The sequence below is a fragment of the Lepidochelys kempii genome, chromosome 1 (assembly GCF_965140285.1).
Source record: "Lepidochelys kempii isolate rLepKem1 chromosome 1, rLepKem1.hap1, whole genome shotgun sequence".
NCBI lineage: Eukaryota > Metazoa > Chordata > Testudines > Cheloniidae > Lepidochelys > Lepidochelys kempii.
Genome location: NC_136380.1, coordinates 176,560,076 through 176,578,081, shown reverse-complemented (window position 1 = coordinate 176,578,081; position 18,006 = coordinate 176,560,076). Strand labels below are relative to the sequence as shown.

Below are 18,006 nucleotides of genomic sequence, written 5' to 3'. Positions count from 1 at the left end.
GACTGTAATTTTAGCATTGCATAATAGAAGCCTTAGGCTGTTGAGTGAGGTACTTCCAATTAAGATAAGAGACCATTTTAAAAAGAGGAAAAAATATTTGAATAAAAATACAGGAAACCTATTTCCTATATGTTTATATTTCATCTTCATTTCTTATTCATTTTACTTTGAAAGTTCTACAATATGACTCAGAATTTCACCTCTATTTAACACTTGATTAAACACCCCTTAACTACAGGTATTTGGAACTACCTATATAAATCCATATTAAGCAAGAGTTATTTTAATTCTATCCTGATTAAGCATCAGTCAGTCTTTTTACTATCATGCTAAACCATTTTCTTGGGGGACAAAGCTTGTTAAGTGATATATTTTGTACTGTGATCAGCAATATTAAGCCATCATAATATATAGTAGTGGCTCCTTCAGTAGTCTTGTATCCAATTAATCCTCTTTCCATGTGTGTGTTTTTTGGGTTTTTTATGTGTGGTTTTTAACTATTAACATTGGTACCTATTTGTTGGTATGGCAAATTACAGACATAAGACCATGCTTCCAGGCTCCAAAGAGCTTACAGGCAAAATTCAAGGTAAATGTACCAAAGTTAGGAAAGGAAAAGGAGGGATGAGGTCTACAACTGATGAATTATCTGTCCATCATTTCTTTTGTCGCAACAAGGAAGAGATGAATATTTATTTGATCCAGTTTACGAGAAGGGCCTATAGGTGATGTGGGAGTGCTTCATGAGCATCCTTCTGCTAGTCTTATGGAAGCCCTCTTGTGGTGTTTGGTGGAGGGCAGCCACCAAGGTGCAGAAGGGATTGTGACAAAGTTCCTCCTCTGCCTTGGTGGGTCCTGCGCTTTTTGGCAGATTTGCTCACCTCAGAGGTTCACAGCAGCTCTCAGTTTGGCTGCTCTGCTAGAGGCTCAAACCTGCTGTTCATTAAGCTAACCTCATCCCTGGCCAGCATGGGGGAAACGGAGAACAATCTCCTCAGTCTCTGTTGTCCCACCTAGTGGGTCAGGGACAGTCCGGATCCAGATTAGACCTTCCCTTCTGGTGTTGCTCACAGATGAGGTCAACTCCTCCTGTGTCCAATCAGGAGTTGGGAGGATGGGGGGAAGCCGGGCCTGCCCTCTGCACCGGGTTCCAGCCCAGGGCCCTGTGGATAGCAGCTGTCTACAATGTCTCCTGTATCAGCTGCATGACAGCTACAACTCCCTCGGCTATTTCCCCATGGCTTCTCCCTAGCACCGTCTTTATCCTCACCACAGGATCTTCCTCGTGAAGCCTGATCACGTTTGTACTCCTCAGTCCTCCAGCAGCATGCCTCCTCAGTCCCTGCCCCTTGCATGCCCTCCACTAACTGATGGGAGGTCCCTTTTAAACCAGTCCTGATTAGTCTGCTTGCTATAATGCATTCTAGTATGTTCTTAATTGGCTCCAAATGTCTTAAGTAGCTTGCCTTAATTGGTTCTAGCAGGTTCCTGATTGCTCTAATGCAGCCCCTGCTCTGGTCAGTCAGGGAACAGCAACCTGCTTCTCCAGTGGCCAGTAGATTGGCCCTTGACTCCTCTCCTACAGCCCTCTGGCCTGGAGGGAGGCAGGAGGCTGCTTCTTCAGCTGCTGCTAGGCCTTGGGCTCTCACTGCTGCTGCTCCAGCTACTCCCCTAGCTGGCCAGACAACCCTCCACTTCTCTGCTGCCAGGCTGCTGAACCGCGCGCACACACACCCCGATCCCAGTTGTTGCTGCTCCTGCTGCAGCCCTTGCGAGGGGCCTGCTGGCCCGCTCCCCAGAGGAGGGGAGTGAGGGGCCCCAGCTGTTGCTACTGCTGCTGTGGACACCACCACCACCTGCGAGGGGTCCTTCCTGCCTGGCCACCAGACTCACTGCTGGAGCCTTGAGGAGGAAGAAGAGGACCATCTGCTGCTGGGGGAGTGCGCAGAGACTCTGCAGACCACTGTGGAGGGGGCCTTCAAGGACTGAGTAATTTTCAAACTCTGCTCTTGTGGTGGGGGTCTTGACTGTGTTTGTGGGATCACGCGGGGGTGTGGCGTGGAGCCTGCCCCCTTGTCCATCTATGTCTCCCCCCCGCCCTCACCACCATCGCTGTCCCCTCCACCACCCCCACTGGCCGCTTACCATCTGCCTCAGCTCCTGCCTCTAGGACTCAGCTGCTTACCTGGCTTGCTGTGCCCTTTTGCCACCATTTGGGCCTGAAGCAGCAGCCAGCATAAACAGACTTTCTTTTGCAAGCACAAGTGGGCGCACATGCCTCCGCCTCTCCCCCCCCCCCCCCCCACCACCCTGGACTGACATCCTACCCACCCCCGCAGCTGTCTCCCCCTCTCACCTCACAGCCCTTTGCCCCAGCCCCTCAGCTTGTTTGTTTGCCTTTTCCCTCTGCAGTTTTGCTTGTTTGTTTGCCCCGCCCCAGCTGCTAAAGCTAGCCCCTTAGTTTCCCTGTCCTACCCCCAGCCTGGTTGCTCCCTGCCCTGCACCGTGGTTCCTCTGCCCTGACTGGCCCTTTGCTCTGTGCACCCATGCCCCCTCCTGTGCGCTTGTGCCCCTCCCTTGTTTCAGTTTGAACCCCTGTCTCACTGCACTCCTCCCAGTGCTATTATAGCCCCCCATCCCCTAGTGCAGCTATAGGAGCCCGAATCCCATCCTGATGTCAGCCTGCTGCCACTCAGCTTGCTGCCGGTCTGGGGTTCCGTCCGCCGGCTCCTGCCAGCCAGGGTCCCAGCTGCCAGCCCCGCTCACCCCACTGCTGGTCTGGGATCCCGGCCCTACCCACGTAGAGTGGGTACCTACCTTCTCCCTGGTTCTAGCCCATTCTCATCCTCTCTCTCTGCACTGAGCTGTGGGTGGGAGTGCGCTGAGCACAGGGCTGGGGGTGAAGGAGCAGGCTGGGGTTGGGGTTTAGGGTCTGGCCAGGAGCTAGAATGAGGGAGGGGGCTCAGGGTTGGGGCAGGAGGTTTGGGTGTGGAGTGCTTACCTGGGCAGCTCCCATTTGGTGTGAGGGGTGCAGGAGCTCCTGTTTGGTGCTCAGGGTGGGGGTGAGAATGTGGGGGGTGCGGGAGGCTGGGTATGTGTGGGGGGTGCAGGAGTCAGGGAATGGGGTGTGGGGGGTGCTTGAGTAAAGGCTGGGGTTGTGGGGGGTTCAGGGAGCAGGGCAGGAGACTGGGGGGGTGAGGGGTGCCGGGATCAGGGCAGAGGGCTGGGGGGGAGTGTGTATGTGAGGACGGTGCAGGAGTCAGGGCAGAGCGCTGGGGGCATGTGAAGGGGGGGTGCTGGAGTCTGGGTATGGGGTATGGGGGGTGCTGAAGTCAAGGCTGGGGTTGGGGGGGGTGCAGGGATCAGGGCAGAGGGTTGGGGCTGTATGGGGGGTACAGGGGTCAGGGCAGAGGGGGTGTGTGAGGGGGTGCAGGAGTCAAGGTAGAGGGCTGGGTGTGTGTGAGGGAGTGCAGGAGTCGGCATGGGGGGCTGGGTGTGTGTGAGGGGGTGCAGGAGTCAGGGCAGAGGGCTGGGAGGGGGTCAGGGCAGAGGGCTGGGGGTGTGAGTGTGGGCTAGAGTTGTGGGGGTGCTCCCAGCCCCCTGCCCAGAGCAGCTTATGGCAGGGGGTTGGAGGGGATATGCCCTGATTCCACCCCGTCCCCAAGGCCCCGACTCCGCCTCCTCCCCGGGGCAGCGAGTGCGCTGCAGCTCCGCTTCTCCCCCTCCCTTGCAAGGGCCATCAGCTGATCAGCGGCAGGGGGAGAGAGGAGGAGGGGCAGGCACCCAGCATGGTGGGGAAAGGGGGGACCTTGCCTGCCCTGCAGCAGCCAGCAGGACCAAGCTTCTTCACCCTACATGTGCGGTGGGGTGGGGGGCGGAGAAGAGCGGGCCGGGGCTGGCAGGATTTTTAATGGCATGCTGCTGCCTGCCAGGGTCCCGGCCTGGGTTCAGCAGTGGGCTGAGCGGGGGCCCGCAGCTGGGACCCGGCAGGCAGCAGCATGCCATTAAAAATCGGTTTGTGTGCAGTCTTTGGCATGCGTGCCATAGGTTGCCGACCCCTGCTTTAAGGGAACTGTGTTATTGAGTAACCAGTGAGGTATAATAGAAGTTAATTTGGGCTGGCTTGGTAAATCTAAATATTGGAATATCCACCAGCTTTGGGGATTGCCCCATTCTTTGCAGTTCACCCTAACTGAGTGACCTCTGGGCCTCCGGTCACAACATTGTTATGTATAAAGGGAGTCACGTAAGAGAGCTTGGGCAGGGCAATAGTGCAAGAGCTTCTGTTTTCAAGAAGCCGCGCTGAGTAGAAGAATACCCGCTTGACAGAGGCAGCTTGCTGGTATAATGCTTCTAAAAATATGAGGAGGAAAAAAATAAAAGGCCCCCTATTAACAGGGGGGCCTAATTTAAGCATTCTTCTAATTTTAAAAAATATGGAGTGGCATTCATATTAGCAAGATGCCCTATTGATAGGAGAAAGCAAACCATCATAGACATAAAATGTGAGTCAGCCCGTATGTGGAATGTGACATGGGAAGAAAACCAGTTCCTTATAGTGCATTATACTGAATGTATCATTAATTTAATATCTTCTTAGGTATTAGCTAATAGCTAATTAGAGTTAGGGAAGTGCTAGATAAATAACTTAACAGAGCCTAGGGAAATTCAAGGATGTGTATCTGAGATAGACGCATTAAAAAATGTGTTCCTCAAGTGAGTTTTCCTAATATACCGTATAGTTTTGAGAGGGTACCCTAGAACGGACACACCACTTACTCTGTACTACTTAAGTAATTTTTGCTTTCTCCTCCACACTGGTACTTGTGGAATTGCTGATTGATGTTTTCCCTGTTTGTTTACTTTAGTAAAACATAGCAAATCAACTGTGTTCCTTCCAATAAGAGCTATTCAATCAACTTACATTTTTCCTAGAGGTACATTAAAGCTTTAGTACAGTGTTTGTAATAAATATTGGCAGCTCAGTGCTGATATTCAGACTTTCCAGCAGACCTACCTAGATAGTGTCCCTTAAAGTTCCTCCTCACAGGCAGGATTTGTTAAGGTCTACGATATAACAAAGAGGATACATGCTGCAGGTCATCTAGCAGTAACATTTGGTAATTTGAAGGCTCACTGCTAAGTGCAACTATTAATTTTTTGGGACTGTAAGTTAGTTAGCAGTAAAGGCACCTAAGCTCTCTAAGAAGGTCTTCAGATGTCCAAACGCAATTCCAAATAAACTGTGGTTTGTTGACTTCTGTGTGACATGAAGAAACACCTACCTGGTCATTCACTTCTAGATGGCTACAATTTATTAGCCAACAAGCATTACATTGGAGCAAGGAGGATAATTTGGTGAAAAAGAGTAAAAAGGTTCTTATAGTCAAGACCCAGCCAATATATTGGGGCTCAGGTGTCATTTTATTTCCTTGAAAATATGTAATTCCATATCCAAGGAAGATGAAGATGCCACATTGATTTGTTGGTACCTGATGTGCCGCTATACCCATTGCTTAATCTAAAGCAGCGGTGTGTGCATCAAAGGTTTAAAATGATAACTTGAGGTTCTGGAGGCTGCACAGATAGATACCCAACCAGCTTAGTATCATATTCTGGGAGTAGGGGTTGCCCCACAACACTGCTGTTCTTCGGAGTTGTCCTGACATAGTGAGGAGGAGGCTGATCTTTATAGTTGATTCAGCTGTCAACTTTTGAGTCTGGGCTATGGGAGTATAAAGGCATTTTGTTTTTCTTTTGTAGACTGCTTATGTGAGGGTACTTTTATAATAATCTTTTATTATTAATAGTGAGTTTCCAGTTGCTACAATCATTCCTTTTTAGGTTATAGTTCGAGGTTTGAGAGATTTCTGGATTCCATAAAACCAATTTCCTTGGAAGGATGGAACTGTGGTATTTGTTTTCTGTTTTGATAACCAGTGAACGTTGTAATATATACTCTGACTATATAAAAAACAAGACTTCTGAAACATTACATTAAAGCTAAAAATCGTATGGGGAAACTGCAGTGGTCTATAAAGCCCTAGCAAAATGATCTTGTGACATTTATAGCTTAAATTCCTTTCTTGCCTTACCACCTTGACCAGGAAAGCCAAATAAATGGATTTATCAAAAGTTAATTGACATTTCTTCAAACTATATGAATACATGCCTTGTGAAACTAGAAATCTAAGTTTGTAATGGTCCTTTATTCCTATGGGAGTTCATTCCTCAGTGTTGGACTGTCCCCTGAGAAAGTTGCTGCACAGGTGAACTTTATCTTTACTGTAGAAAGCTGCCTTGTCTAAGTGGAGTTGTCAGTCATGCTCTTCATCCTGGCGCTTTAGGTGATCTTTTAGATATCGTTGTCCCAGGCCATTGAGTGTCTTGAAGGTAGGGACTAAGACCTTGGACTTTTGGCATAATATTCTTTATGGGATGGCCGTGTAGAGAGTGGAAGAGAGGTTTCATGGGCTCATGGTAGTCATGTTGCCGAGCAGACATATTGCAATATTCTGTGCTTGACAGTTTCGTAAAGGGTGATGTCTTCATTGCTCAGATGGGTTACGTTGCTGTAGTCCAGATAGGAGATGCATAACTGAGGCCAGGTCATTGGGCTCCAGATTGGGATTAAGTTTTCTAGACAGGCAGAGATAGTAGAAAGCATTACTTGTAGACACTGCTATATGAGAGTTTACTGTCAGTGAGAGTGCTCCTGGATCTCTTAAACTAGAATCTGAATTGAATTGACTGTGTGTGCATGTGCGTACGCATCTTCAACCACAGGAGACTGCAACATGGATGCAAACTTCAAAATGCTTTCCTCTTTCCACCACCATAATCTCTGTCTTGCTTGGGTTCGACCTCAATTGTCTGTTGTTCACCCATTAGCTGATCTTGTCCAAGGCCTGGACTATTGTGGTGCTAATAGTGTGGTAATGTGGGATTCAGGAAAGGTAGAGCTGTGTATCTGAATTTTCTGGTACTTGAGTCTGTCGTCTTACCAGTTCACTTAATGGCTACATATATATGTTGAATGGGATAGTAGAGAGAAGATTTCTCCAATTGGGCACCCAAAATCTCTAGTCATATCTGAAAATCTCGGTCATTCATGCTTTTTCAATTATCAGGATTACTCCATTCCATTCTCCTTCATTATTTCTTCCACTACGTCAGTGTTTTTATGCTGCTTTGTTAGCTCAGTTTGATGCAGGAAGGAAACAAGAGGGTGATAGGGGGGTGGGTACACAATTTTGAAAGTTTCCCTTCCTGGGGATGCCTCTCTTGTTACACACATTGGTAGTTACCACATGAAAGTTTAATGCTAATTACATACTTTGTGTGTTGCTGTGTACCATTAATCGCTTCTTGATATAATGGTTTATTGTGAGATACAGCTACTGGTACAGAATTCAGTTGTTAGCACTATACATCTCTCTCTTCATGGAAGGCTGCAATTAACATTCCTTGATCAGACTAAACAGTTCTGGCAGCTAGTTTGGCAGCAATAAAGAGGGATTGAAGTTAACCCAATTAGCACAATTTTATTTAAAACTCAATTAAAACCTCAGTCCCAATGGGTTGTACTGTGCTATGCTTGTGGTGGGGAATGTCATCAGAAAGGCGTACAGAGGCTCCCCCCCCCCCCAGCCCCATTAGTCTTTCTAATTAATCTGCATACCCATATTCCTTTTAAAAAATGCTACCAAACCAGTTTGGTAACTCAGCTGTATTTGAACAATGTTACCCACCCAGGACACTCATTTCACAGGACTGCCAAGATTCTTTCAGCTGGGGTTGCCAGCACTAAGGAGCTTTACAGAGGGCAATGTTCCTGTCTCAGGGACAGATGCAACCTTTGCTCCTCTTCCACTTTTCCTGCTGGCTAGTTGTGAAGCAGCCTTACAGTTTCAGGGAGTTTGCATAGCCTCGTAGCTCAAAGAAACTGATATACAGTAGAACTTTGGGAATGGAGGTTATTTGTAACTCTGAAATGTTCATAACTGAACAGAAACATTACGGTTGTTTTTTCAAAAGTTTACAACTGAACGATGATTTAATACAGCTTTGAAACTTTACTCTGAAGAAGAAAAATGCTACTTTTAACCATCTTAATTTAAATGAAACAAGCACAGAAAGTTTCCTTACCTTCTCAAATCTTCTTTTAATCTTGTCAAATCTTTCCCTTTATTTTTTTTTAGTAGTTTACATTTAACACAGTAGTGTACTGTATTTGTGTTGGGGTTGTTTTGTTTTTGTTTTTTTCGTCTCTTCTGCTGTCTGTGTACTTCCAGTTCCAAATGAGGTGCGTGGTTGACTGTTCAGTTCGTAACTCTGCTGTTCATAACTCTGAGGTCTACTGTTTTGAGAATGGTAGGCCGGAATATTAGGGGCAAGTAAAAACCCTGTAATTACTTCAGGGAACATTCCAATATCCCTAATCATTGTCATAAGTGATCTTATTTTTTTATCATGACGATAACACAAATATTAAACTTGAAGTCTACTGCTGCAATAGTATAGCTTTCAAGATGTGTGCAACAAGAATCCAGCAGACATTCTCCTACACAGATCTTCACTCTAGGCTTTAGTTCTTTATAGTAATAAACCTGAAAGATAGCTTAAATTTTTAATATCAGACTGGCTTATTAGCACTCAAGATTGCTGTATGAATAGCATTGGGATCTCTTCCTCTTCATTTTGTTTTTCTTATATTGCTTGCCTTAGATTAAAAAGCCACTCATTAACATCTTCAGTCCTTCTAAAAATCTCTTTTGTATTAAGGATAATAGTAATATTTAATGCTATTTTTATGGAATTGATATTTTTTCCCTTGAACTTTTTTTAAAGAAAAACACCTTTACCATTTTTAAAGGTCTTTTAAGGTAGAGTGGATCATTCTTCCTTCTCTACTCTTATAGTTTGTAACACTTCTCATCTCTACTGCAAAAAGTCTTCAAATTCTGTCATAGGTGTTGCCAGAAGATGGTCACTAGCTAGCATCCTATGTCCCTAATGTGTTTAGAGTCTTATTGCTAACTTATTTGATCCTTGTATTCTACTGATCTAGAAAACCAAGGCAGATTTCTTGGAGAACCCCTCTTGGCCTTACTCACAGGTTTTTTGGTTATTTACAGCCACTGTAGGCAAGGTAGACTGTGTAGTCCAATAAGGCATCACTGTGAACAGAGGTTAATGTGTGTTGATGACTGGTAAAAACTTAGACTTGTCTCCACATCTGCAGCAAATCTTTGTATCAATATTTTCATTGATTAGGAGCTAAAGTTCATGCTCTTAGACACTGAGGAAAGTGCAAGGACGTATACTTGTTGGCATGGTCTGGCCTAGACATAGATATGAAGTCCCTCTTCTGTTATCTCAAAATGAGGGGAGGACCCTCCACCTGGCCATGCTTCTCTCTATCTAGCAGTTTCTTCACTGACTGAACATAATAAGAATGCAGCTGTTTTCTTGTATGCTTCTAATTATTATAGGTCTCTTGGTACTCTCAAGATGTACTCTTTTAAAATGTAAGTGTTCAACTTTATGATGTACATGGAAATGAAGTGACTGAATTATCACTGATTTTATTAAACCACCAATATATTACTGTTAATTTACATGGGCCTTTGCAAACTTAGGTATAATGCATTCCTTGTCCCAAAGAGTTAACAAGTCCAAGTAAAGCAAGACAGACACACTGGAGGGAAAGACATGAGATAAGTTAATGATATGCAGAATGTAGGAATGATAAGAAGGGAGGAGGGATTGCTTGAAGAGTTGGACGCTAAATGAGGGGGGAGAGGGTGAGCACCTGACATACAATAACAGGAAGTCAGTTCTGTGCATCGAAGGCTGGAGCAGAAGAGTAAGATCACAGGGTTGGGATGAATCCAGGAAGCGAAAGCATGTGGAGGGTGGGGTGGGAAAATAAAAACAGATGTGCAGACTGCCAAGATGATGACTTTCCTTTTTTCTTTTCTTTACTGTTTTGTGTTAATTGGGAGATGGTAGAATCCAGTGAAAACTTTAAGTGATTTTATGTATTTTGCCAGATGTTTTAGTATAGGTTGACTGTATATTTTACCTGGCTGTTTTTTCTTCTAATTTTATTGTTTTGTTCTGTTATAAGACGCTTAGATGCCTATCAACAAATGGCTTATTAATGTATTAAATAGGGTATCTTCTCTGTGTCAACCATTTGAGTACTAAAATTGGCCATCTTTGACGGGCAGATGACCTCTGTTCTCTTAATTATTTACTCAGATGACAATAACTGGTGCATTGAGTGCACCAATTATTATATGAGGAAACCATTCATTTATGTAGTTTGTTAGTGATGCAGTCAACATGATCAGACAATTAGAACCTAAACTCAGTATATTGTTTGACTTATTATTTGTCTCTGCTGCAGCACGCTTGTATTTATGCTTTGGAAAGACTTGGTTAAACCGGGAAACATGTGACTCAGCTGCTAGATGGGTTTTTTTTTTACCGTTAAGCTTTTTAACAATATGTAATCTAGAGTTTGAAGTTTGCTACTTTCAGATTTGAGAAAAGGAAGGTTGAATTCATAGTTTGTGGCTGATTGCTTGAAGTTCCAGACATGGTACTTGAACTTGGCAGTGGTAGAAGAATCGTGATGTTTGCATGATGAGTTGTAGTCACTCTGGGATGGAGCTGATCTAAACGGTCTGTGTGTCTGTACTGTACACTGGAGAATGAAAAAGAACATGCTCTGAGGAAGACATCTATTGTCTTTAGTCGATTGCTTTTGAAAAGTTTGTAGTGACGATCTGAGTGGTGCTTGACCCAGGTAAATTGTCAGTTAGGAAAATAAAGCTGTAGTCTCCTTGTAACCCATGTTACTTTGTCTGATTTTTCAAGTGTCCAGATCAGTATTCCGAGCACAGCTCGCTACTCTCCCACATCTGGAATCCATATAGAGGCCATCACTTGCAGAGGAGGTGGTTACTTACTGTAACTGGAGGTTCTTCTAGATGTGTGGTCCCTATTTAGATTCCAGTACCTGCCCTCCATCCCCTTACTGGTAAGTGGGACTGGCATTAATACACAAGACTTGGATGCACCACACAGCCAACGCGTGATGTACAACCGACGCTACTATGAACAGTTCTGGCACCAGTGCTTGGCACGCATGCACACGCACATCTGGAATCCAAATAGGGATCCCACATCTTGAAGAATCTCCAGTTATAGTAAGTAACCTCCTCCTACTGCAATGGCAACAACATTTAAATTATGCTTTCTTTCTGTTAGGTTCCTTATCGGTTACATGCTGTACTCGTTCACGAAGGCCAAGCTAACGCAGGACACTACTGGGCATACATTTATGACCACCACCAGAGGAGATGGATGAAATATAATGACATTTCTGTGACAAAGTCAACTTGGGAGGAGTTGGAACGTGACTCTTTTGGTGGTTACAGGAATGCCAGTGCATACTGTTTAATGTATATCAATGATAAGGAACAATTCTTGATACAAGGTAATGTCTGGGGCATATTTTCAGCATGAAATACAGTATGTGGAAGTTGTGCTCAAGGTGTTGACTTCCTGAGTGATTCTGTTGCTTTATTGAATATCTGAACTATGGCTAATTAAATTTCAAGCTTTTAAATTCTGCTATAATTATAACTTGTATATAATACTTTATTTACATGTGAAGTAATAGTCATATGATTATTTTAATTCCTATTGTTGACTAAAATGTTACATATGCATTTTTGTTGAATACAAAGAAAACTAAGCAACCTCCCCCCCAAAAATCCCCATGTTCCTGTGGAGTTCAGCACAAATGCAACAATGATATCCTGCTTTTATACGATTTTACAAGTGAACATTGCTTAATTGTAGATCAGCTAAAGAATATTGTAGGTGTTTAGATAAAGCGCTGTCCAAGTTATAGCCCTAAAGATGGGGTTGCTATGTGGAGTGATGTCGGAATCTTTAGTGTTTAAAGAAATGAGTAGAAAGTGAAATGTTTAATTCTGCTCATAGGTATCAATGTTTATAGTTTTCTAGAGGGCAAAAAATACTGCCCATCTTTTGAGTAGTAAGTATGATAAGGTCACAGTACGAAGTGCTTCCACATTATTAAAATAGCAAAATAAAATGTTTACCAAATGAAGACATCATGGTAAGGGCATACTTTATCACAACACCAGAGAGTAAAACCAAAAAAGTTAAACGTTAAAAGCTGTAGAATAGGTCACTTTTACATGTTCTCAGGAATATTTTTCTTGCCTTCAGCCACTTAATATACTTTTTTATGGAGTGTAAAAACAAAAACAAAAAAAACCTGAGACTTGTAGCAAATTATCAAAATGAGCACTTCATAGCTAACTTACATTTTGAGTTCTTCCTTGTGAAAATCAAAACAAAGGAACACAGCAGGAACCTGTTTATTTGACCCTGCCTTAACCGGCTCTCTGCATTTACTGAACAACCAAGACTCCAGGGCCAGAAACAACCGTTAGATGGCACTGCAGCATTGCATTTTCCAGTTAATCTGTAGTTTTGATTATCTCTTCTGGCCCCAGTTGGCCAGTCCCAATTAGACCGGCTAAAACTTATGTAGTTTGAAATTTCTCTCTTCAGATAACACTTCTTGGGAACACATCCCTTGTTGCATTAAATCATGTCCAACCAGAAAGCAATGACTAGGGAGTATATGCATATACTTCCACAGGAATACAAATGTTCACTGCAAAGGTACATGACAGAAAGCAGTCCCACTGCTCGCTGTTCTTGTCTGGTCATGATAGACAAGTATATATTATGAATACATTGTGGTGATGGACCATGTGTTCCTCAATCCTATTTTTTATAACTAGTTTGTAGTTTAAATCGTAGTTCAAAAATGTTTTAGAAGAAAATATATATTCTCCTCCGCTGTCCCCTCTTGTGGCCACAGATGGTGTAGACTGACTGTTCAGTGGAGATTGGCTGTTCATCTGACAGGACAGACAGGAGAGTTTCTTATGCCTATAGTGCTATGGCACTTGGGGCCTTCACTGTTCTCTCCACACCCAGACATGAGCGAATTGGTCCCAGAAATCAAAGGACTACTTGTTACAGGTTACATGGATCTTCAAAACCTCACTGTGTAGAATGAGAATACCATGAAGAACTTGGATTTTTGGTTACAACTTAGTGACAAGTTTCTAAGCCTTAAAAATGTAAAGCAATATAAATCTATCTTCATAAGGTAAAAAGTTAGAAATTTCACTTATTTTTAAATGAGAACTAAGATTAGCCTCAACATTTCTAGATCCCCAGATTCATAAGGGGCCTCTCGCCACAGTCTTCATTGGCCCCAACTTGTGGCTCTGCCAGTCTAAAAGTTCTAAGTCTAACTAAGACCAAGTGGAATGGAAAGCAATTGGTCCCTTACGTAATTTTGCTGTGAACGTTTTGATTCATAGGCTGCACACAGCCCCAGAGGTTTGGCTTTCTAGGTGGTAATGAGCTTATGGTGCCTAAGTGCAAGACTTAAATTGCAGAAGCAATATGCTTCATGAACTCCACCTCCAGGTGAGTAAGCTTCCTACATATGACAAATGATAAACTGAGAAGCATGCATAAATGTGGGACAACTTGTCTAATTTCGCTGGTATATTGTGTGCTTTCAAGAATGCTCATTCTGAATGCCTTTCATCCACGTGTATCCCTGTCGCCTTTCATTATTCTGTGAAACATATAAACTATGTGGTTTTACAGAAGAATTTAATAAGGAAACGGGTCAGATGCTGCTTGGAATGGATACGTTGCCTCCTGATTTAAAGGACTATGTCAAGGAAGACAATAAGCGGTTTGAAAAGGAACTAGAAGAATGGGATGCAGAACTTTCTCAGAAAGTACAACAGGAAAAGTTGTTAGCATCTCAGACACCCAGGATGCCAGCACCCTCCTCTGCTCCAGGTTGGTCTGCATACATTTTTTATGTTGGGGGGGGGGGGTGACACAAAAATAAAGCTTTGCATGCACTAGTGCCAGCTGTAAACTGTCCTATCTTTGAAGATACTGAACTGTTTTTCTTCACATCTGAATTGTTTTCAGCAGAAGTTCTATAAAGTAACCACATCTGAAGTTTGTTTGGTTTTTAAATGGGCATTGGTTTCTGTTGGGGGTTTTCTTTTCTCATTAAAATAAAAAATATATATATTTAAAAAAAAAGCCTCCTGGATGGTCTTACCAATGTTGAGTACTTTCTGCCCTTGTGAAGTTCCAGTACCACCTCAGCTGAAGGCATTCTTCAAAATTGAAAATGTGCCCTGATTTTTCAAAAGGGCGGAGTAGTTAGCTGCTTCTGTTGGCCTTTTATTTTAAGAAATTGGTATTTCCAGAGTAGTTTCCCTTGCTCCTTTCTCTAAATTTTCCTGGTACTCAGATACTCTAGATTTACAGTAATGCAAGAGCAGAAGTTATCCGTAAGGAGAGGGAGCAATTGTGTGGTATATGGGATATTTATTGTAGTAATGGAATTAAATTAAGAAATAGGAAACCTTAGGCTGATTACCAGGAAAATACTGAGAATGTTAGGGATGGTGTGGTGGACTCCAAAGAATAGTGGTGGAAACTCCACTGCTTGGGACTTACCTGACCTGAACAGACAATTGGTGAACTACTTTTTCAGACGGTCCCCCACTGACATAGAGAAAGAGACTAGGTAAGGTTAATAGGCTATGTCCATTTCTAGCTTTGATGGTTCTACAGTGTAATACTTAAGATGACTAGATGCGGTTGGATAGCGGGAGACTGTCATTCATACATTCTTGTCACTCTTGGATCATTAAAGATGGTATGCTCATTTAGTAGTGACAGACACACACACATCATAGTTTGGCCAAATGGATCCAGAAAATTGGTGTACTGATAATGTTAAACTGCATTTTTTTTATTCCAAAGAGTGATTTCATCTTCTAAATGTCTTGTTTTTCAGTTACTTGGAACAACCTAGTTTTTGTTCTCTGTATTAGTGATACAAAACATTTAATGAATTTCTCTTGAAATTTACGAGCAGGTGTTTATCCTGTTTTTGTTTTACTAACTGAAAGCAATAAGCAAGTCTGTTTCATTTTCCTTAGTGAAGATTCTATGTTTAAATGGAAAGGAATTTGCTTTGTCTTAGTTGTTTGAAAAGTAAAATGTATTGATTGTAATGTATGTTTATTTTGCAATGTAAACCTTTTAGATTTAAACTGTTAGCTATTTTAGGCCACAGTCCCACAAGTTGATTCAGGAAGAACCTTACACTCATGCACAGCCCGAGGCTCAACATGGGTACTGTGTTCTGCTTGAGCAGGGCTTACAGGCAATTCAAATATGTTAAATATGATTTTAAACTTTTTTTAATCCTAAAACAGTTCACTAAGCTCTTCCAGTGTTTTCTTAAACTAGAAAAGATGGGACTAATTTTGAACATGGATCTAAAGCAGATTTGTGTGAATTATTTGTCATAACTTGCATTTTTGTGCAAATTTCTTTAGCACTTATTTGTTAATCCAAATAATATGGATAGACTTAGCTATGTTAAGAAATGGAATTGCTTATCTTACATTTTTTGTCACTAAGTTCAAGCAGGAGAACCAGAATATTTAGAGCAGCCATCAAGAACTGATCTCTCAAAGCATTTGAAAGAAGATTCTGTACGAGCAATCACTAAAGCATTAGCTGAACAGGAAGATGGAAGTCCTGAAACTGTCATGCAAACGGTGAGGATATTTTCAAGATTTTAATACCCCTTCTTTTGTTATCTTGCAAGTGGCAGGTATTATAATATCTGATAAAAGAGAAAATTATTCCCTCGAAGAGAGCATTAACCTTTTCTTAACCTTTATACGCTATTCAGAAGAAATGGAGTATACCTTAAGGCTGATGATAGGGTAAAACTAGTGACATACATACATTGTATGTAGTTATCATACTTCTTTATGGAGTACAGTATGTTGTTTCTTAAATAATGGTCACGCGTCTGTGTCCACCTACAATTAATAATTTTCTTGTTATGGGAGTATATTAAGTAGTATTCCTCCCAGAACACTAAAAGATATTAAGGGTTTTTTTAAAATTTGAGTCGTCAGTATCCCTGAAAGGTTTCATCAGTTGATGTAGCTTTTAAGGTTAAGCATTGTATTTATGGAGGATATATGTAAAGGTAGTTGAATACTTGAGGGGAGGCATGAATATCCTGCTTCAATTCTGTTTGAGCTAGGATCCTATTCTAGGAGTTAGTATTTGAATTCACATGTCTTCGAAACAGGTCTTCATGATTCATCACATGTATATATTTAACTTAGAATACACATGTTACGCCAGCCAGAATATTGGGTAATTACTTTTTATGTGAATCCTCCAAAGACTTCCAGTACTTCACTTCAGATAGTCTTCAAGTAATTTTGAGTACTGAATAGAAGTGCAAATAGTAAGGCTGCTTCACGAATTATGAAGCTAAAATTCAATGAATTGTACGTTCAGCAAATATTCTTTGACCAACTGTAGGTATAAGTATTTGATCAAATATGTTTGCATAAATAGAAATACATTTTGAAAGCACAAGCAACTTTATTAGAATAATTATTTTTTTAAATCAAAATAATGTAACGTGTCAGTTTATTATTTATTTCCCCAGTTTGGCTTGCTAAGTCATCGTGGAGCAGTGTATGAACAACAAAAATAAATAAAACAAAACTGTGGCCTGAGTCCTAATTGTCCAGAGCTAAACAAGCCCACCTAGTCCCAGGAACTAACAGGCAAGCATATATACCAGTAAATGCTCATATTTCACATCAAGAATTAGGATACTTCTGTGGATCGAGTACACTTGGAAATGGAATCCTGGATTGGTGCTTAATCAAAGCAGAAGTGTGTTTCTTCTGTCTCTCAACCATTGTGATGTCAAGAGAGCAGAGACACTGCTGAGTTGTGGTTAAAATCAATGGGAAACTAATCTAACTCTTGACACCAAGACATACTGTCACCAGTATTTCTAGTTTAATGTTTAACTGGCCGCCTGTGTTCTCAGAGAAAATAATCTGTCATGATTAACAGAGCCTAAATCAGAAAAATCAATGCCAACATAGCAAAACAGACTGGGAAAATTATATGTTGTGCCTTGTACCTATTTGTGTTACCCCAAAATGAGGATGTGAAAGTCCTCAACGATATCCTCCCTACCCTTGTCTTCTACCTTGGGGTCTGCTGGCTTCCCTCCAGGTACGCCAGGATAGATGCATACTAGCTTGGTTGCAGGGAACAAAATACATCAGTTTAGGCCTGTCACATGGAATGAACAGTCCCAGTGAGTTACAAGATTGTGGTTGAGGGGAGGAATTAACTGTAGGAGAGGCAGAAATTTTATTGTATGTTTGAGAAACCTAGATGTCTCCATGTTAAGTCGGTAACAGAAAGTTTTTCTTCAAGTAGTGTCTCTGTAGCTGCTCCATTTCAGGCACTCCTGCACCATTGATCAGAGGTTTTTGGTTCCAGTGCCCATTCGGCCTTTATGCTCTCTATACATACTCGTGTCCCGTACCAAAGTTATATAGGGCTGCACAGAAGAACTGCCCTCAGTTCCTACTTGACCACCTTTAGTCTAAGATGGAGTGCTGCACATGCCTGCTTCTACTACCTGCCTTAGTGTTATATACGTCATAGTTGTATATAGTTGTACACTGTTTGTTTTAGGGCTTCTGTCTTTCCCTTTTGCTCGTGTTTTCCCAACTTGCAGGGTCATTTCGGACTTGTATTTTCTGAGGTATGCCGGGATCACCAGGCAAGGGAGAAGACTTATGCTACCTTGGCCACCTTGAGGTCCCAGTTACCGAAAGCATCCAGGGCTGAGGCACCTGCCTCCATGTCTGCAGGACTGAAAGCTTTGCAATCTAAGTTGATGGTATTGACAAGGAGCAGGCGTATTAAATCTTTCTCAAAGATGTCTCAGTAACCAGATACCTCAGGCACCAAGAAGAGTGCTGTTGAGGC

The 18,006-nt window shown here is 42.4% G+C and overlaps 1 protein-coding gene across 7 annotated transcripts in view; it reads left to right on the top strand.

The window, feature by feature from the left end:
• USP25 (ubiquitin specific peptidase 25) overlaps positions 1–18,006 on the top strand; it is a 147,080-nt gene that overhangs the window by 104,820 nt on the left and 24,254 nt on the right. For all 7 annotated transcript variants that reach the window (XM_073303641.2, XM_073303658.2, XM_073303650.2 and 4 more), the window contains 3 exons: positions 11,281–11,509; positions 13,744–13,944; positions 15,598–15,737. In XM_073303641.2, coding sequence (XP_073159742.2) covers positions 11,281–11,509; positions 13,744–13,944; positions 15,598–15,737 — 570 coding nt within the window. The remainder of the gene's footprint in view (positions 1–11,280; positions 11,510–13,743; positions 13,945–15,597; positions 15,738–18,006) is intronic.